The 21,134-nt window shown below is 39.3% G+C and overlaps 1 protein-coding gene across 1 annotated transcript; it reads right to left on the bottom strand.

Annotated features, from left to right (window-relative positions):
- Nucleotides 1-664: 664 nt before the first annotated feature.
- Nucleotides 665-20,005, bottom strand: LOC108674688. Its single transcript, XM_047883974.1, has 21 exons — nt 19,982-20,005; nt 17,448-18,344; nt 16,217-16,279; nt 15,836-15,961; nt 15,327-15,433; nt 14,646-14,766; nt 13,412-13,611; nt 13,107-13,173; nt 12,626-12,779; nt 10,759-10,939; nt 9,957-10,350; nt 9,280-9,608; nt 8,908-9,039; nt 8,182-8,313; nt 4,454-7,925; nt 3,810-3,981; nt 3,263-3,377; nt 2,595-2,715; nt 2,063-2,265; nt 1,462-1,599; nt 665-955 (listed from the first exon to the last, which is right to left on the bottom strand). The coding sequence occupies exons 2-21, from the start codon at nt 18,325-18,327 to the stop codon at nt 776-778; spliced, it is 7,287 nt and encodes a 2,428-aa protein (XP_047739930.1). The 5' UTR covers nt 18,328-18,344; nt 19,982-20,005; the 3' UTR covers nt 665-775.
- Nucleotides 20,006-21,134: the final 1,129 nt, after the last annotated feature.

Here is a 21,134-nt window from a genome sequence, read left to right as displayed (position 1 = left end):
GTATTTCACTTTTTCGTATGTATGTTTCACTGATAACCAAGTTAAGGCGTAGAGTACAAAAACTAGGAATAATTTGCTCTTAAAGAAGTCAATCTAACACGCGTTTGTTACTCATCAGTGAATAATAAATTTAGTAAAATCTAAAATTTCGTCATAGACGCTAAGTGACATCGCAATGGCAGCAGTTGATCACAGGTCATTCAAGCTGCATGCGCCTCTATGGCTTATCAATAATATAAAAAAATGAAATACTGTAGTTGATTTCAAAGTCACAAATTTTTTCAAACTAAATTTACAAACACGGACTGCAATTTAGCCGATCGTGTCATAGTCATGGCAATCGACTCGGAATAATCATTCCGGCACTTCTAAAGCGTCCTTCTTCTTCGTAGATATGCTTCTAATTCATGAAAATTCTGCAAAAATTTTGGAGACGAACTGTTATATACTCCTAAATGAAATGTGGATGAAGGCTCTTATGAATGAATGTAGTAACACATGAAGAGAAATTTCGAATCTAAACCAGAGCGATTGATACGGTAACATTTAATGGGCGAAAATTCCTTGATATTGGCCAGAGTTTCACTTAAAGGACTAGCCCAAAAGTCATCCATACTGTCAATAAAAAATAACTATTGAAAAAAAAAGCTTACGCTGACCCAACAAATTTCATTTTTTTAACCAAAACATCTAAGGTAAATTTAAATTCTTGAATAGTAAACGAGCACAAAGGTGTCAAAACTTTATGATTCCCAGCGATGGAAAGTTTGATCTTCTATCCACAGAAGTACTCGGGGAAGACCGGAGTCTCTCCCTCAGCCAGGACCCTGAAGGTGAAGACAGCAGAGCGCGCACTAGAGCGTCGTGAGAAGAACCGAGGCAGCTTGTCAAGAGCCACGTGCTGGAGGGAGGACGACTGCCGTCCATCCTGGTCTGTTGATTTACTGCCGCTGATCTGCATGCACAAGACATAAATAATAACTTTTGAAGTTTTCTTATGATGATTAGTTCATTAATTTACAAGTAAGAAAGAAATAACCGTTCATCCACAGTAAGCTAGTGCGTAGAATCTTAAACCAATATTTTCATTACAGATAGCGTCAAAAGAATGCGGAAAATGTTTATTTATAAAAAAATTCAAGCAGGTCCAAATGAGTTATTATTTCTGAACTCGAAATTGAAAATTACAAGTATGACTTTTGTATAAGAATAAAATGCAGAAACGGTTTAGAAAATCCGGAGAATTACTGAATAACGGGACAAGTACAAGCTTTGGGTAGATAAATATGTAATTGTTTGTTACTTGAATCATACAAGGCAATCGCATTTTTTTTCAAATAAAAAGCAAAAGTTAGCAGAATGTACCCAAATAAAATTTTCAATAAAAGGAAGAAGTTTGTACAGCGCCACAATAAATTAGTATAGTATTTTAGACGAAAAGCAAGTAGCATGAAGTCTCACAGCAAAAACAAGTCCTTGTCGAGGGGTAGGGTCATTGGGTGCGGGAGCGACAGTGAGGTCGTGAACGTCGCACAAGAGACGTAGCGATGTCGGCAGCAGCGTCCATACGTGCTTCACGCGCCACAGCTGATCAGGCAACTGCACACACAATGATTAACAACTAAAAATACTATATCTGAGTCATTTTCTATTGTTATAATGAGAACAGATTTTCATTTGGTATAATGAGGTCCAAAAAAAAAAAAAATAGGCACTAGCAATTATCGCAGATACAGAGCTCGGATTTGATTTTCATGATACTGTTAACTTACTGAATTAAAAGAAATTAAAATAAGCAAAGATGATAATTAATTTAAATCAATTGAAAATTTTCACTTCCACAGAATAAATCAGAACCTTTCACTAACGACAAACAATCATAAGTACAATAAGCAAATTTGAGCAAGGATAATTTAATATCTTTTCCATTTCATTTAGGAAAAGAGAATTTAATACCTAAAAGGAGAATAATACAAAGGAGAATTTAATTCACAAGTACCTTTATCCATTTAAACGGAAATTGGTGAAGACACAACAAAGAACTAATGAGCATAAAACTAACACTCAGAGTTGGGTGCTGCGACAGCGGCTTGAGAACCACTTTCTGTAGAGCAGAGAACTTCTTAAGCAGCACCAGGAGCCGTGGCCCCAGGGCACAGTCTGTAAGCGCCAGTTTCCGTAGTTGGGTTAACCGCGACAGGGAAACATGCCAGCTGCTGTCAGACACGCCCTCGCTGAACTCCCCTAGGCTCAGCTCCACCAGACCTGATCATCCACAACAGGACAAGCGTTAAAGATGGATAATAATTGATCATGTACATAACTGCCACAACTAAGTCGGGACATAAGTTAAAGTTAGACACAAACTAGGTGTGTGCACAACGTGTACCACAATCCTTCAGGCCAAACGTTAAAGTTGTTAAGAAACAGGTGTGTGCACAGCGCGTACCATACCACATCAGGTCAAAGGTTAATGTTGAATGCAAACTAAGTTAGCACGAATGTTGTGAATGTGTTGCAGACTTCCACTTTTTTAACACAACATGGCAATTACAACAATGCAGCACAGAAGACAATACGCTTTGAAAACTCACTATTCATGGCGGCAATGTTATTCCAGGTGTCAGAAGTGAAGCGGCTCACGGGACTTAAATAGAGGTGAGTGAGGCTGGTGCCGAGGTGAGGCCAAAGAGGCAACTGGGCACCAACGAGGCCCTGTAAACAAATATTCGAGGTCAAACAAGCATGAAAAGCAACCTGGGTACGACATCAAGAAATTGAAAAATATGCTAGCGTAACTTATGGGTTTGTAGAGAACCCTGGCATCGCATTAGGAAGTTCAGTAGCACACGGCCGCTCCTCAAGAGTAACACTGGCAAGCGTTAAATGACTCAACAACACAAAGGCGCTCCTTACTGGTCCGTAAAGAACCCTTGGCACCATACCATGTGCCCAAAGGTTACACCAATTCTACGAGATAGATTCGCACATACGGGCTTTCAAGTTTTGGAGGAGGTATATAAATTTATTAAAAACTTTTTACGCGTTAAATTATCATAATAGTCAAGAAATGCAGCCAATGTTGCAAAAATAAACAAATGTGCCAGGTGTTTCATTTGTCAAGGTCAAGTTACCCCAACAGTTGCAATATAAAGCTCAGGCATAACCATAATAAAAAAATGAATGAAAGTATTATTCATATTTCAGTTTAAAAATTTTAAACTGAGATTGAAAATATTCCTCAAACGGCTCGCTAACTTACGAGCTTCTTGAGTTTGCGGAGCTTAATGAAGTTGAAATTCGAGGTGAAGGTAAAGTGTCCAGAGAGGTGCAGGTCTTCCAGAGCAACGGCGTTGAGCAGCAAGTTCGGGTCAAGTCTGTGTGTAGAACATTCATGAAAATGGTATTGATATGAAGAATATAATGATATTACCACGATGGTGAAGATGAACTCGAGTCCATTCGTAATAGCTCTAACTGGAATGCACGAGGATTGAATACGTTTTGTTTCCATAACTATATCTAAAAATTAAAATTATTATAGTTGGAACACATTTCCCGGTTGACAAGTAAACAAAACAAATATAACTTATAACTTCCAATAGTACAAATTATGGCATGATAGACTGACAGCAAAACGAAAAGTTTGCATTATCAGGTAAGGGTAGGTAATCATCCGAAATGCGCATTCAACTAACAAATAATTAAGTTTGAGCTGCCGGACAATAATATTCAAAATAAATGAGAAAAATTAGAGAAATTACACCTGAGATGTAAAAAAATTTAAATTAAAAATTAGAGACAGACACCTGAGAAGTAAATTAGAGTGTTTGTCGCCGAGTTTGGAGATGTGGAGAGCGGTGAGTCTGGAGCAATGGGGGAGTAGGTGTTCCAGCAGGTCTTCACCACACTCTGTCAATTGCAGCTTCCTCAGGTGCTGCATGAGCCCTACACTTCTACAAGCTTCTTCCCACACCGACGCTGACCAAACAAAACGATAAGAATTAAATTCCTTCCAGGCATATAATTATTCATAATGAAGCATGCTCATTTTAGGAAGCCTATTGTCACGTAGCAAATTCTGAGCAGTATTTGCCATCGTGCCTTTTTGATTCATTTAAATTATTTTAGAATAAGGGCATTATCGAGCATAGTACGGTAGGTGAAGATCTCAGTACCTCCAGAAGTCCAGGTGATGACGTCAGTTGGCAACAATATTTGAAGCCGACAATTATCGAGGAGAGGTCCCATAAGAAACAACTAAAACTCGAGATGTTTTATCCTCAAAATTAGATAAAAATCATGATACCTAGTAACTGCTACGACAACCAGTTAGTAAAAAAAAAACAATGCCAAGCTAATAAAGGAAAACTCCATGCTAGTAAATATATATAAGTAACCGAGATGGGAAATTATTTTCATTATCATATCTGATCCTTAAAAATATACTTACTTAATGGTCTTTCTTCATCAGCAGCATCTTCTCCTTCTACATCTTCTTCTTCTTCTCTTAACTCATTGGACATCCCTAGCTCAGTCTCTGATTCAATTTCTTCCACAGGAATTTCATTGAATTTTCCACTGCGAGTGCCCACATCTTCTAAATCGTCAACATCCATTTGGGATTCACTCCTAATGTTGCCATGTTGTTCAACTTTCATATGGCGTTCAGGCTCAATCTCGATTTCAGATTCCGAACTGACTTCATCTTCATTTCTTTGGCCAGAAGAGTTGACCTGATCAACTGCAGAGGTTTTATCGGGCAATATCGTTAAGTCATCTTGGGAGCTTGACGATTCATCTTCAGATTGATCTGTCAACTCGATGGTGACATCACCAGCCAAATGACCTCCTGACATCTTGGGGCTTTTAAAAGTGTTACGTGGCGAGGTATCAGAGGGAGCTGACTCGGCTGATGTTTCAACCTTTGTACCAGCAGCAAACACATCAGCTTTGTTGTTGACGTGAGAAACTTCTGCATGATACGTCCCGATGTCAACAGCAACAGGAGAATCTGGAACTAAAATGGGATTTTGAGAACCCATTGTTGACGACAGTTGCTTCATGTCCACATTACTTTGTTCCTCACTTACGTCATCATTGCTGGATGGCAATTCAGCCAATTCCCCCTTAACTTCTTCTGTTCTATCAGTGATGGCATTAACGGCTGGCTCTTCGACAACATCAATCTTGACAGATGAAGTTATTTCTTGAGCTGCATGCAAACTCGAGAAAGTTGATAATACTTCCAATTCGGGGGACTGCGATTGGCGCTCAACTTTTAAAAGTGCTGTGGTCTTCTGATGAACTTGAGACAACCTTTCCATCTCGGAGGATTCACAAGGAGGATGTAGTTCGTCAATATCCATGGAGCCGAGCTGTACATCACGTGATTCTTCCTTGGGCGGCATTGTGGGGTCATCTGAGGTGGCCAATTTTGTGGTGCTGTCATGAAGAATGCTTATATCAGGCTTAGCTTTCTCATCAAGAAGAGCGTCAGCACTGGACTCGGAAGAATATGCTTCACCTTTAACAATACTTGGACCCATCGCATTACTTCCAGAAGACTCTTTGTGACAACCAATTTCGCTTGATATCACAGCACACGAAACCAGCATTTCGACCGCCTTGGCTTCTGCCTGAGACAAAGCACAAGATGCAGAGACTTCATTTTCTCCGTGACGTGCTGAAATGCTGGTAGCTGAATTTTCTGCAAATGTCAACGATTTTTTATCCGACACTTCGACTTCTTCATTAGTAGTTAATGATTTATCTTCCTTTTTAAAGTCTTTGGGACTGCCGCCATTTGAGCTTAATAAAGTTGGGTCGGGCGCAAATACTTCCGTAGAATGATGTTCTTCTTCATTAGTTACTTCAAATACGTCAGGGTAGGCACCACGAGTAATATTTTCCCCATCCTTTTCCTTGGTCCTACATCCATCCGAAACATCACCAATGGAGCTGGGGTTTAGAACCTCTTTAAAGTCCTCAACTGACGAATCGAGGTCCATCATAACATAATCAATATTCGCTGCTTGGACATCAACTTCAGAAGATGACTCAGGCATTTCAATTGGCTCCTTGTTTGGAAATACCGCACCAATATATTTGTCAATTGGAAATGATTCCTCGACATCCATAGCCTCGTCCTCCTGCGATGAAACAAGCGGTCCTTGCAAGGCGTCTCCGCTTTCATTGCCGCTCAAGTCTTGGGAAACTAACTCTGCCATTCTTTCTTTTGCCGCGATACTCCGTTTTCCTTCTGGAGATTTTTCAAGGAATTCGAGATCAACAAGAGCAGAAGGATTGATTGGTATGACAGAGACGAGAGGAAACCCTTTGATATTCGTCATCTCATTGTCGATAGTTCTACTTTCTGGAGCTTCAGCATTGCCTGTTGCTCCATTTGAAATCTCGCACATGGTTGATGCCACTGTCTTTACCTCTTCTTCAATTTTTTCCTCAGCCAAATCACTTAATGGGCTAATTTTTACAGAATCCTCAGTCTCGCTTACTTTTTCTGTTGTGTCCGCAGCAAGGGTACCTTGTTTATCTTCAGGAGACTCAACAGGTGTTTCTTCATCAATGTCTTTATTTGAGCGTGAATCCGCAGGCATCTCTTCCTCAAAGGTTCTCTGAGTACTTTCGAGAGATTTTGCAGGTATCACTTCGTCATTGGTTTCAAGAGTATCTTTGGAGGCCTTGGCAGTTGTTTCCTTGTCAACGGTTTCCTGTGCATCTTCGAGGGACTTGGCAGGTGTCTCTTGGTCAATGTCTTCCTGTGTCTCTTCGAGGGACTTGGCAGATGTCTTTTTGCCAACAGTTTCCTGTATCTCTTCGAGAAACTTGGCATGTGTTTCCTTGTCAATGGTTTCCTGTATCTCTTCGAGGGACTTGGCAGGTGTCTCCTTGTCAATGGTTTCCTGTATCTCTTCGAGGGACTTGGCAGATGTCTTTTTGTCAACAGTTTCCTGTATCCTTTCGAGAAACTTGGCATGTGTCTCGTTATCAATGGTTTCCTGTATCTCTTCGAGGGACTTGGCAGGTGTCTCCTTGTCAATTGTTTCCTGCATCTCTTCGAGGGACTTGGCAGGTGTCTCCTTGTCAATTGTTTCCTGCATCTCTTCGAGGGACTTGGCAGGTGTCTCCTTGTCAATGATTTCCTGTGCATCTTCGAGCAATTTGGCAGGTGTCTCCTTGTCAATGGTTTCCTGCATCTCTTCGAGGGACTTGGCAGGTGTCTCCTTGTCAATTGTTTCCTGCATCTCTTCGAGGGACTTGGCAGGTGTCTCCTTGTCAATGATTTCCTGTGCATCTTCGAGCAATTTGGCAGGTGTCTCCTTGTCAATGGTTTCCTGTATCTCTTCGAGAGATTTGGCAGGTGTCTCCTTTACAATGGCTTCCTGTGTGTCTTTGGACGACACATCATCAGACTTATCGCCCATGACTTTCTGTATATTTGTGCTGGAGATGTCAGTTACCTCATTCTCAGATCGAGCAAGGAGAACAGAAGCTGACAGTCCATCTGAAGACGTCGGAAAATCGGCCGTAACGTCAAGTTCTTCTGACTCAGAAGTAGAATCATCTTTAGAGGGAGATTCCAAATCCTGCAGCACAGTATCCAAGCGTCGTCTATCCCGCTCGGCCTCGTCTTGGCCATCCCTGTCGTAGGCCTCAGTCGCTGCACCAGGAGTGACCGAATCCTGGTCAATCTCCATGGGCTCATCATCATCATCATCTTGGTCACTTACAACAGTAGGAGAAGCTCCCGAGTCTCGCAAAGATGCAGGAGAGGTGCTCCCAACATCAGCATTTGATGGAGTTCTCCCCGCTGGATCACCTTCATGAGCCACCATATTCATCACTGGCGGGTGGGCCTCAAGTCCAGGGGCCTGGGTTATCTTCTTGGAATTCTTTTCCACGACCTGAGGAAAACATTGGTTACTTTACAGGAATTCATTATTCTGTCCATAGTAATTGCAATAAAAATTCTACAGGCATAAACTCGCTGATAATAGACGACAGCTTCGGTGAACTTGGTTGAATAAGAACCGGGCAAGAATTAACCTGAAATTTCACAAGGATACATAAACCATTATATTCCACTGGCAGGATGCAACAGTAATAAAAAAATAGTTATTTCCATCTGAACAAAGAAAACTTGTCAGATGTTTTTAAGACCTGCGTTTGGGAGACGCTCATGAGAGGCCCCGTGACGGCAAGGGACCGGCAGCGCCGGGCGTCCAGGAACACGGCCAGCGAGCGCCAGCTCTTCACGCGGCACGTCAGATGAGTAAGTCGCACGCCAGCCCACTACAACAAATACATTCATGAGCACACTGTAGAAAAGTTAACTTTAATAAAATAATATTTGTATTCATTTCATACCTTCAAATATTGAATAATGTACAAAGAGTAGTCTGATTTAAATTTCATGGATTGTAAATCAATGCCTAGTGAAGTCCAGGCATTCAGCACAGGTTTTGATCACTTTATCAATGAGTGCCGTGCGTGTTCTCCGCTGACGATAAAAAAATTCATATGAATTGATTTAGCATTCGGTATCAATAGTATTCTGTTCAAATTGTGCAAAAATGTTATTTACTGACGGCTTGACAGCAAACTTAATAATTTAATTATGACCGAAAATTTCAAAAGTACTTCACCACAATTTGTTTTACAAGTTTGCTTTGCGAGGAAGTTAGGCCTTTCATTCTTACTCTCCCATGTCGTATAGATCAAGCTAAGCTCAGTGAACGATGTCGAGACACCCAGAAACCAGTTACATATTTATGACAATAACTACCATGCAACGACGTTAAAACTATGACAGGACATAATTCAACAGTTCCCGCAATATCCAGCAACACAGATCGTGGCCTGGCAAGCATGCCTCGTAGTTCTCACCATGTCAGGACCCAGTGCAAGGTCTCTCCACATGACACAGGTTTGGGCAGCGCGGAGAAGGTCGAGCGGAGGCAGTCGAGCGAGTACAAGCTTCATCACGCCGTAGCCCAGGCTTACGTCCCGTGCATAGTTCTGAACATAATTATAACCTTTATCTCTTCATTATACTATTCCCTATTTCACTAAGGACTCGTTAATTATCTAGATGTTTGTTTTATCACTGCCAAATTTTTTATTATGAGTTACTTCAATACAAGATGGCGGGTCTCAGACGAGAAAAAAACTTCATGAACATTGACACTATGGATTACAATATTAAAAAAAATACTACCTATACAAAATTTCTGTAATAGAGATGCATTTTGCGTCTACCTTGAAGCTTGGAACTGGCTCTGTAGGAATCGTCACTGGAGGTTCTGGCACTTTCATTTTCTCAAGCATTTGGTAAGAAGTCATAACATTTTGCAGGAAGCCCGGAATATTTTGCTGCTGCTGATATTCGGCCTGAGCTAGCATGTGCTCCTGGCTCTGCATGTACTGATCATGAAGAGGAACCAAAGAGGACTGCTGCATTGATGACTGCTGCATAGCAGACAAGAGAAGATGCTGTGGTTGAGAGTTTCTTTGAAACGTCTTAGGCTGATGCAAAGAAGTCGAGCTTTTGGGGAGCAGAGTGTACGATGGCGTACCCAAATTTCCAGCTGAAATGAAAAATACTTTAATGGTACACACCAAGACTCTGGATGTTAATCATGCAGCCTCCTGTTAGGCGGAATCGTTTCGTTCTTCTGATTTTGTTCTTTTTGTTTGTTCTGGAAAAAGCTCTACCTGAGCTTTTTCCCAGGTAGAGCTTAGATTGTATTAAATACAATGGAAATAGATTATAAGTATCATGTGGAATGCAAAGTAATTGTGAAATAAACCATACCTAAAGAAACTGATTTATGTATAAGCAATAATAGAAATAGTTTCTGTCAAGGTAAGGAATAATTTACTATGTAGAGAACCGTAGAGATTTAAAACCCTCATCAGCACACACAAATGCTTACCAGCATTGGTTTGTTGTTGCGGTTGTCTGGACGGCGCAGCAGGCCTTGCAGGAGCGGGAGCGCGGCGAGAGCTGTCAGCAGAGCCAAGATTCTGCAATGCCTCTAGCGCCATGTTCCTCTGCTGCTGGATGGTTGTACCGGCAGGAGGGAAGTACGACTCAAGGGAGTAGTCAGGTGTGGTGGGGGTGGGAGGACGTAAGTCTACACCCAATAGGGAAGAATTCGTAGGGTCCAGGTTCTCCAAATCAGAACCCACACCTTCGTCTGGATCAGAGTAGTCACTGTATGAGGAGGTGGTCGGGTCGTCTTCGTAGCTCAAAGGTTCATAGGGCGTCACTGGATTGGGTGGGACCTTCACGTTGACTGAGCTACGTTTTGTTTCCAAGTAGCAGTTCTGTAATGCCAGGAAATTATGAAAAAATAGTTCAGCACATTAACACCTCCAGACAGAAGGAGCGGTACCTAAAAAAATTTTCATGATGGAAATTCTGTCTTACAAACTCTAATTACAACCACGAACTGGTATAAGCTGATTTCAATTGATGTTAAGTTTTACGTATTGCATTTCCAGGCTAGCTGATGAAACTGGGAATAATGCAACATATCAGAGATAAAAAAAAAAGCTAGTGAGCAACTTAATTAGGTCGCAAAAACATCCTTTTAATATAGAACAGCCAAAAATACCATGGTATGTTGAGTCACCAAAATCTAACCCACTAATAAATTTCAATACATGGAATCAATCCTGTTTTAGGATAAGCTGATTGACAATTCATGTGAAGAAACAAGCTTGGCCACTGACAGGACACATGAGCTTGTAGGTGAGGCTGGTGATGAGCTGGGTGAGGGAGTACGGCAGGTGGATGCACTGTGGGTGGAAGAGGCAGCGACACTTCACACAAGGCAGTGATGGCAGGGCGCCGTGAACACCGGGGCAGTGCGCAGTGCAATGGTATGTCTTTTCTGCCTCGCTGCCCTTCACTCTGTTGAAAAGAGGCCATCTTATGGAGAAACTAGCAATGCATTACAAAATAATAGTAGTTGAGTATGGAACTATTCTAAATAAAATATACTTTTATAAATTAGGTCCAACAATCAACATGAAGAAACCTAAGCAGTTACTGAGTAACCTAATCCCTTGGGACACATCAGCTGCATTAGGACCTTTCTGAATGAGACTATAATGAAAATACAGGGTCCTTCAAAAAAAAAAGTCCCTGATTTCAATAGGCTTTTGCAAAAATCATACGACACATACAGAACAATTAATTTTATTTGTGAATAGCTTACTTGATGCCATTTTAAATCACTTAGTACACTTTACTTGGTTTTGAAAATTATGTTTGATAAATGATGTCCCCCATTGTTAAGACATTCACGAAGTCTTTCCCTGAAGTTGCCCATAGTTCTTCGTGTAACTTCCGTTGGAATGGCTGCCACTTCCTGCCTAATGGCATGTTTTAGTTCTTGCAGATTTCTGGGACGATGTTTGTACACTTCAGCCTTTAGGTAGCCCCACAGAAAGAAATCGCAAGGTGATAAGTCGGGTGACCGTGGGGGCCAGGAAATGTCTCCTCTTAAAGACACAAGACGTCCAGAAAACAACTCTCTTAACATTTCCATGGACCGGCGAGCGGTGTGAACTGTGGCTCCGTCCTGTTGGAACCAAACTTCTTCCTCATGGTCTAAAACAAATTGGTTGATCTCGGGTCGAAGAAATGTCTCTATCATGTGACAATAGCGATCGGCATTGACCGTTACTGTTTGTCCATCTTCTTCAAAAAAATACGGTCCCCACACACCAAATTCCGCAACGGCGCACCAAACTGTGACTTTTGGGCTGTAGTGGTTGTTGGTGAACTTCCCTAGGATTTTCTGCAGCCCAATAGCGGAAATTCTGCTTGTTAACAGTTCCACACAAGTGGAAGTGGGCTTCATCAGAAGAAATGAAGACAGAATCTGGGGGAATGTTTTGCAAAATTTCATCACATGCAGCCCTGCGAGTTTCAACATCTCCTTCAGACAACTTTTGGGCAACCATTATTTTGTAGGGATGCAGTTGAAGTTCTTTATGCAGAATTCTCCATACACTCGTTTCTGACAATGCCAGGGCAGCTGCATGTTTAACCGCTAACCGCTTTGGAGACTGTTGGATGGATGTTCTCACTCGCGTCACATTCTCCGGTGTTATTGCAGTACGAGGTCGGCCAGTTGGCTTTCTTTTTAGTGCTGACCTTGTTTGTCTAAATTTTGAGACCCACAGTCTAATCGTTTTCGCATCAGGAACACTCTCATGTCGGCCAAGTTTGAATCGAATCCGAAACGCTCGTTGAGTAGAAATCACAGAACTGCCATTTGTAATAAACTCTTCCACAACAAACGCCCGATGCTCACCGTGCCAAGCCATGGCACACACTGAGAACGGCACGTACGCAGGAACGGATATATACCTAATCCCCATCTCTACCCCCACTACAACTCATGCAGTGGCTTCCTCAAAACGGAGAGGCTTATTAATAAAATGGCATCAAATGAGATATTCACAAATAAAATTAATTGTTCTGTATGTGTCGTATGATTTTTTGCAAAAAGCCTCTTGAAATCAGGGACTTTCTTGAAGGACCCTGTACATGTTGCTGAAGATGGTGCCACAGAGATGCTGGTCTTACAGGGGCGTGATGATCCTAGGTCCTGCCATGAGTCGTGGGGGATTAGGGCCCCAAGGTTCACGTGGCGGCTCCACCACGTGGGACGCGGGGGTGTTGCCCAGACGCAGAGGGCGCCCAATGCGACACAGTGACTGGTTCCACGAGCTCGCTGCCTCTGTAGGGACCGCGCCTTTAATACTTGCTTTACAATTTCACTATTATAAAAAATATTACGTCTGTGATAATAAATGCAGTAATTATACAATCATTCATGTTCATGGAATGATTTCTGATATCAATACTGTGACAACAACACAGACTGTCTTAACTGATAATACTCAATTTGACTTAATTCATTACTATTGTTCTGGTGATAATGATCAGATTATTGAATTCCTGCTTCTAGTAAAAATATTTTCATAGAGACTAAAGCTAAAAATCCTAGCAGAATAAACTTGGAATTTTGGCTTTATGTAATGAAAAATGTCAATGATAAACCGACCTGAGCCAGCATCATAGAGCGGATACTGCGCCCGTGTAACGCCTGGGTTCATCCGCTGCATGATCACCTGCAAGTAGAATGAATATATTGGTGGATCAGTTGACGTTTTCTTATTTACAAACCTAAAATAATGAATTAAAAACGTTACAACAACAGAACTGTATCTAAGACACTTCAAAAATATTTTATGTAGAATGGGGCTTGGTGAAGCAAAAAAAATATATACATAACATAGTAATACAGATCAACAAATAATTCTCATTGAAATCTTAATGGTTGTTATGGAAAAAGTTTGTTTCGCGCACCTCGCAGTCCCTGGAGATCAAAGTGCCATCACTCCCAGGAGCAGCAGGAGCAGCAAGAGCAGCTGGAGCAGCAGGAGCAGCGCTGGGGGCCTTGGTCTTGTGGTGTGTGGGATCAGCAGGCACAGACTGGGAGGGTTCTGAGACCGCAGCTGAAGGTGCACCAGCAATGTCTAGGAAATGGCGAGGACTGCATGTCTCTTCTGTTGGAGAGACACCAGTCAAACACATTAATGCCAATAAGAACACTGAGTACATTTGAACTGTTTAGTTCCGATAAATACTTTGAAATGATCCTCTGTGGCTCAAGAAGATAACAGCTCACATCAGTATCAATAAAATATAAGTGAGAGTAGCATTTATACTGAAAATAGCAACTGCCACTCACAACATGAAACTAGGACCCGTTACATTCTTCCCTTCAAAATGATGTTATTACCACATTTGTTGGCCACTTGCAATATATGATTACTATAGACCTTCTTCCAAAAATGCACAGTGCGTCCTAGACCTTTGCGTCCTTTATATTATATATTAGAAGCTACATTATCATGCTTCTGCCAATCACCAATCAACTGACCACTGTTCCATACATAGTAGCACCACTGCCTACCAGCGTCCAAGAGTTAAGATATTTGTTTAGACTCAGACAATGAAATTGATGCTCGTTCCTAAGTTTTATAAAAGATGGAAGAAACAATATCTATTCAGAAAATGCAGGTAGTAGATTGATGAAACAATAAATTTAAAGTTTGACAGTCACCCTCTCTATTTGGATGATTTAATTCAAACTAAGTGTATAATTTTTTTTAGCATTTTGAACGTGTTTGAGTCTTCAACTGCAATTAATCTTTCAATATACAAAAATTCAGACAAATCTGAGGGAGTAAATTTATCTTAAAATTCTTCACACTTTCTTAAATTGCCTTTGAAAATTCAAAATTCTGCAGATATCTATGTTAGCCTGTAGATGGATTGATTGTACTCGCAGGAACTGTTTAAAATTCTAGAAGTAAACAGTTAAATGAAAATACAGGAAGTTGATCTTTCTAACAGTGAATAATGAGCAACATTCAAAAACTTGATCATACAACAAACAGTTGTGAGACTGCTGCGCACAATCTATAGCTAATATACAACAATAGAGGAATAAAGTTCAGTTTTGACGGTCATGGCAATAACTGTAGTTTAGTTTTGATGATAAATTTCAGTTTTAATGTTCATAGCAACAACTGACCTGTAGGGTAGGAAGCATTAGGATGAAAATCAACCTTTCTTTTCTTCAGGGGCACAGATGAGACAGCCGGCTTCTCTCCCTGCAAGCTGTCCTCTGACACTTGGTCAAACTTGCGTTTGATCTGAATAGTGTGCAAGAATTAAATGCTTGCATTTTACCAGAAATTCTGAAATTTAAGATTTTTCTAACTAACGAGAAAAAATTTACCCTCATAATAATATATTGACCCTCGCCTGTTCAACTTCATGTACAGGTGAAATCAAAATAAAATGGCAGTATAAAGTAAAATAAAGTTACAAATTTGGAGACAAATTGCCAGTTGCAAAAAATATATAGACACCTATGGAACAAAAGGAAATACAAAGATATTAGGATATTTGAATTCATTTTCAGGGAGCAAGACCACATGGCTGTGTATAGTTCAAGAAGTACATCAGAAGAGGAAAATAAAATGCCAATAGGTGTGTCAAATAAAGTATAATACAAATGTGGTGCTTTCCCTCAAGTAAAAATGTTTTTATTCCCCAGTAAATTTTTCAGCCAAATCCCATGAAGGCAGATATTTTTCACAGTGAACCTATTCAATAAAATTTCACTTTTGTGCATTGATGAGCATAGTTTTTAGCATTGAAGCAATAAAATATCAAATCTAGTCCGGGACAGTGTCCATATAATACGTACAGCAGGCTTTGAGAGTCTCACTCTCTCCACAGAAGGATCCATGCCTAGAGGGTGACGTCCAAATGAGAAGTTGTTGCCAGATAGAGATGTGTTCTCATTCTCACTCACTGCACAAAATCAATTTATTTCAAAAACATCAAAACCTTCTTCACAATAAATTCATATTGTTAATAAATACTTCTAGCTTGGTAAAGTTGAGCTAGTTGGAAACAAACTTCATTAGAGGAAAATAAATAAACATGAATAATCAAGTCATATGTTAAAAAATAACCTATTATGAACAAACAACATACACAGCAGAATCTGAAGAGAGATCTGGACTGACCTGTCATCTGGCATGAAACTTTCTAAAAATTCAAAACATGGTCCTGAGAAGCATTTAATCAGATGTTTCAACTTGAAAGTGATCAGAATTCATACCTATTGTCTGTTTATTTTACCCTTTTTGCACTACTAAGACATTTACAGAGAATTAGTAAAATTGGAGAGGATAAAATTGAGTCACTTACAATACTTTTCAACCTGGACAATAGATCGTAGCTTCTTGTTGGATGGAGTGAAGTAGTAGACATCTGCAGCAGTGCGTCTTTCTGTCTCGCTCTTGGCAGAACGGAAGACAACCTCACGTTTCCAACCTAAAATCACATGGCTTCTTAATAAATGACAAGAAAAAATGCCCCCAGGTTTGACAGCAAATAATTTAAAAAGAAGTTCGTTCAAATTTAGGTTAGATACACGTAATTACTTCAAGTAATCAAAACATCTAAATTTAAATGTTCTACATGATTTTGTATTTGAATTGAAATTAGTCTAACAAAAGAGGCAATTTTAAGAGTAATAATCACTGGACTTTATTCACCCATAGAAATTAATGAGCCTAAGTACAATACCTTGAGCAAATGGAGCAGCCATGGCCTCCAAATCAAGGGAATGTTTGGGCCTTAAGCTAGCCACTGAAAAAAAATATACAATAAACCAATCAAAAACAGAAAGCAGGCTTATTAATACAACAATAAATTTCATTTGGCAGGTTTACTATTGAATGATTTGACATATATACATAAATTATAACAGTGGCAATATAAACACATATAGTCTTGGACTGCAAAAAGGATTTTTCAGTATTTTCCCCATATTTTTTGAAGAATTTAACTTAACACTGTGAAATTTGTACCAAACCTCAAGAGTTAAGAGTAACTACTAGTGTATGTACTCAAAAATTGCCAGGTTTGTAACACTTCTAGTTTTTAGTTAGGAAGCTAAATTATTTGAAATTGGACAAATGCAAGTGTACTGAAGAAACCCAGTGAGTTAGAAAAAACAAAGGTAAAAAATTTTTTGACTAAATTTTGACTGTGAAAATAATAGGTACCTTGAGGGTTTGATCTTCTTCCTGTATTACCACCTTTTTTTGTTAATTATATCAATTTTGAGTCTATTAAAGGAGCTCAAATATCAACTGGCAACTTGACAGAACAGATAAAAGTCTATTGACTTAGCTCTCGTCATTTCACACACTTAGCTGTAGGCTTTTAGTATGTCTAATATTTTTAAAGCTGATTTTATGGACTTTTGAGTTGATGTAAGCCAATAATAACATCAAACATGAAGTTATAGTCTCAAGAAGCATGCTGTGTCATGATATAATTATGATAAAAATTGGGGTTTTTAAAGCCTCATGTGGGTCTTTTTATATTTCACTTTAAGAAAATACAGTAAGCATAAATCAAATCAACACCAAATTTGAAATTTATTTAAAAGTTACCGTCTGGATTTTAGAGTCTGGAACTATCTATCTATATATATATGGAATGATCAAATATAGGCAATGCATAGCAAAAAAAAAAGTCTCTCCTCTGCATTCAGATTTGCATTAAATATTATTCATCAAAACATTTCTTCAATAATCCATGATAAGGTTTCTAAGGCATAATCAAACTATAATTTTTCAAAATGCTTGCAGTAGATCAAATTACTAAGATACTACTAATCATGCCTTATACTCTAAGATGATGCCCACACATCATGAGATATCACTGATATTAAGACTAAGTTAGGGTAATTCACACAATAAGCCTCATCAAAAAATTATATATGTCCTGCCAAAAAAATAATACTCACATAGATGTTTATTTCCAGCCATGACATTTTTTCTAGCTGTTTGGATCATGGATCTTCCAGCAGCTTCATCTTCAGAGTCAGTGAACACATCTCCAACTCTAACTTGGTTGGCAACTTCAACAGCAAAACTGGCTGCATTAGGAGAAGGCATTTCAAAAAATCCATCTTGCTCAGCACTGCAGGAATCCTCTTCTAGAATCTCCACTTCAGGCTCCTCAATCTTCACTGATGGGATATTGACAGCATCTGAGTCTAGGGTGGAATTGGGTGCTGTTTCATTGCTGACTGAAGCAGAGCTAGATGGCTCATTAACTTTAGCATTTATTGTGGCATTAGCTTCCAGTAATACAGAAGTTTGTTGTACAGGCTCTTCAAATTTAGCATCATTTTCAGTATTATCTTCATTAATGGCAGGAGTTGGAAGAGAACTGGATATTTCAGTGATGGGGCTCATGGCCAGCTCCCGTGCTGGAGGAGAAGAGGCTTCAAAACCATCAAAGTCTCCTGTTGAATTATTGGAGACATTCATAGTGCCATCAAATCCAGCAAAGTCATTGTCTGATTCATCTGATGACTGGCTCTCCAATTCTTGAGGAACATTTTTGGAAGGCAGCCAATCACTTTTGTGAGGCACATTTTCCTTTGTTCTAAAAACAGTTTCATTTTCAGAAGCTTGTTTGCTCAAACTTTCAGGTTTTGAATAAGCTGTTCTTCCAGACCTCATGGAATTATCCTGAGTAACTGGCATCTCCATGGCTGATGCTTTTTTCATACTTTGATCAGAGACAGCATTTTGACCAGCATCACTCTCACAATCAGAGTCATCATCAAAAATACTTCGGACTCTTTGAGAAGAATTTCTTGGAGTTGGTTTCTCCATGAGAGTGATGAGAGATCCTGTATATATACACAAAACAAAAATGATAAGTTACATTCAATGTCAAGGTAAGCAGAAAATAAAATGACCAATATCATTTTCAAACAATTCTTTATGCAAGGAATTACTAAGCATAAAATTTTTACCATACCATCAAACTGGGTAATAATGGACAGGCAGGGTAAATCAGGTCGCACGTCCCACATTTCGTAGAAATGTTGTAGCAGCTAAACTAATCAAAATATTGCAAAACTGAAAAAGGGACATAAACATCAACATTTTTACTATCTATTATGTATGAAGCTAGTCAAGAAATCAAACATTTACTATCTCTAAAAAATTGCCAAAAAAGTGTGAAAAGTGTGATTTTGGAAAAGTACCTCTACTAAGGTCTGGAGCAAAAAAACATTCGCCATATTAAAAAATTTTACTTACATAAAAGTTGCACACAGGTGTTGGCTTGGAATCAAGATTGACAGAATTTGCCTATCTCATTAAAAAAAAATTGTCAGCCATTTCCGTGTGACGGGGTAATAAAGGACACCCTCCCCACCTATATTATGAACCCTCTCTAATTTTTTCTATTTTTTGGTAAAATAACTCCAGGTTTTGGTGCATTGCAGTAGAACTCTTCTAGTTACACATGCAAATGACAAATTTGAGGGAATTGTCATAGTTTGAAAATGGGGGCACCACCCCCAATGGGGGAACTCTCACCACCTAATGTCAGCCCTGATGGGGTAATATTGACCAGCTTGGAAATTAAGTTAATTTGCTATCTGCCGGGTAACTGAAGATATACAAGTTTGAACCTATCGCCCGTTCGGCATTCGGGCCAAATCAGCAATCGCGGCCAACGTGTTAAGGTACCATATCTAACATCCGTCATGTTTGATACACCTATTAATGTTTTTTCTTTATGTTTCAGACTCTACAGAATCTTATATATGGTAATTATAACTTAATTTCCAAGCCAGTCAATATTACCCCATCACGGCTGACATTAGGTGGTCACAGTTCCCCCATTCGGGGGCAGTGCCTCCCATTTGCAAACTATGACACTTCCCTCAAATTTGTCATTTGCATACCGTATGTAACTAGAAGAGTTCTACTACAGTGCACCAAACCCTGGAGTTATATGGAGTTATTTTACCAAAAAATATAATTGATTTTACCACCCAGTCAAAGATACACCAAAGTGGGGGTAACAAAGACCATCACTTTTGTTGAAATTACATCAAAACTATGAGAGGCAGGAGCAGGCAATTTATGGTGAGTGAACTTAGAGTATAGACCTGTATTTTATATGTTCAAGTTTAATTTAGCTAGTAAAAAAATTGCATCATTTAAAAAAATAGTCAAAAAGTAACCCCCTTTTACAGTAGTAGCAAACATGTCATTTCATAAAATTTTCAACTAATGCAATCCGCATTGCTTTACCATTCCCGCCAAAATATCCTGCAGAAGGTAAACATCATAATGTCAACAAGTTAGCCTAAACGTTTTGTTGAAGGTCGCGCATAGTTGCGGCCATGTCAAAGCTGTCAGACTGCATTAACACGCAAGGTGCAATAATAGAGGTAATATAAAAGTACCTGTTATCTAGACATTATGAACAGATCTATGATTTTTACAGACCATTCCCAAAAGCACGTACCATCAACCGGGGCTACTCGGGACGGGCGGGGCTACTCGGGACAGTCCTCCGACACGGCGTAAAACTGTTATAGTAGAGTAGCAAAACTAATTGGAATATTGCAAAACTAAATATAGTGGCATAAACATCAACATTTTAACTATCTATGTAGTATAAAGGAAATTGAAAAATACTACATTTACTAGCTTCGAAAAATTCCTGAAAAAAATGGTGAAAAACGCTATTTTGAAAAGTTACTTCTGCTAAGGTCTGTAGCAAAAAAAATATTTACCGTATTAAAAAATTTTACTTACATAAAAGATGCACCCAGGTCTCGGCTTGAAAACCTAATTAACGGAATTGTCCTATCTCATTCCCAAAAAAAAAAATGGCGCCATTTCCGCACGGCAGGGCTTCTCGGGACACCCTCCCGGGGCTATTCGGGACACCCCCAAAAATGCATTTACAGTAGAACCTCAGTAAGCAAAGGCTCCAGTGAAGATAAAAATAGATTAAAAACATAGAATATTGATTACATTTACCTCGCTTGGCGAAAAAAATTTCACTTATCAATAAATTAGTGCATCATTGGTTGTCACAAAATTGTACATAGAATGCTATATATATAATTGTGCACCGGGCATCATAGAATGAAAAGTAATTGACATAAACTATGATTTATTTCTCCAAAATATATGATGGTTGTCACTAAAACATTCCTTTCTGTTTCAGGTATGTTTTTCACAATCTTTTTTTTTATAGTAAATTCACTTAACCCAATTAAAATGGCACATAAACGAGCACTATTGTGCTTGCCATGTCCGTCTGTCTGTCTTTCTGTCCGTCCGTCTGTCCATTCGTCTGTGACCTCAAGTTTTCGTCCACGAGAAAATGCGCTCTCAGTCACTCACTGCAGTGAGTCCTGAGTTATATTTTTTTATAGTAAATTCACTCAACCCAATTAAAATGGTGTGAAATTACAAGCCATCCTGTGAGCTTATAGATACCGTAAAATGGGGTAACTTTGACCACTTTTTTTTCAAAGTGATGCCATTTTTTTACTAGATAAGTTAAACTTAAATTGAAACATGCAAAATACAGGTCTATACTCTAGCTTTACTCACCATAAATTGCTGGCTCCTGCATCTCATAGTTTTGATGTAATTTAAAAAAA

Source organism: Hyalella azteca, unplaced genomic scaffold (genome assembly GCF_000764305.2).
Source record: "Hyalella azteca isolate HAZT.00-mixed unplaced genomic scaffold, Hazt_2.0.2 contig14192, whole genome shotgun sequence".
NCBI classification, from domain to species: domain Eukaryota; kingdom Metazoa; phylum Arthropoda; class Malacostraca; order Amphipoda; family Hyalellidae; genus Hyalella; species Hyalella azteca.
Note: the sequence above shows the minus strand (reverse complement) of the source record. Positions and strands in the feature narration are given on the sequence as shown.

Bases quoted from the DNA above. Each gene is read 5' to 3' on its own strand.
- LOC108674688 (XM_047883974.1), bottom strand. From the start codon at position 18,327: ATGGAGAAACCAACTCCAAGAAATTCTTCTCAAAGAGTCCGAAGTATT. The intron at 15,962-16,216 runs GTATTGTACTTA...ATGTGATTTTAG, and splicing joins GGCTGCTCCATTTGCTCAAG to GTTGGAAACGTGAGGTTGTC. The intron at 956-1,461 runs GTGAGACTTCAT...TTGTGCATGCAG, and splicing joins GACAAGGACTTGTTTTTGCT to ATCAGCGGCAGTAAATCAAC.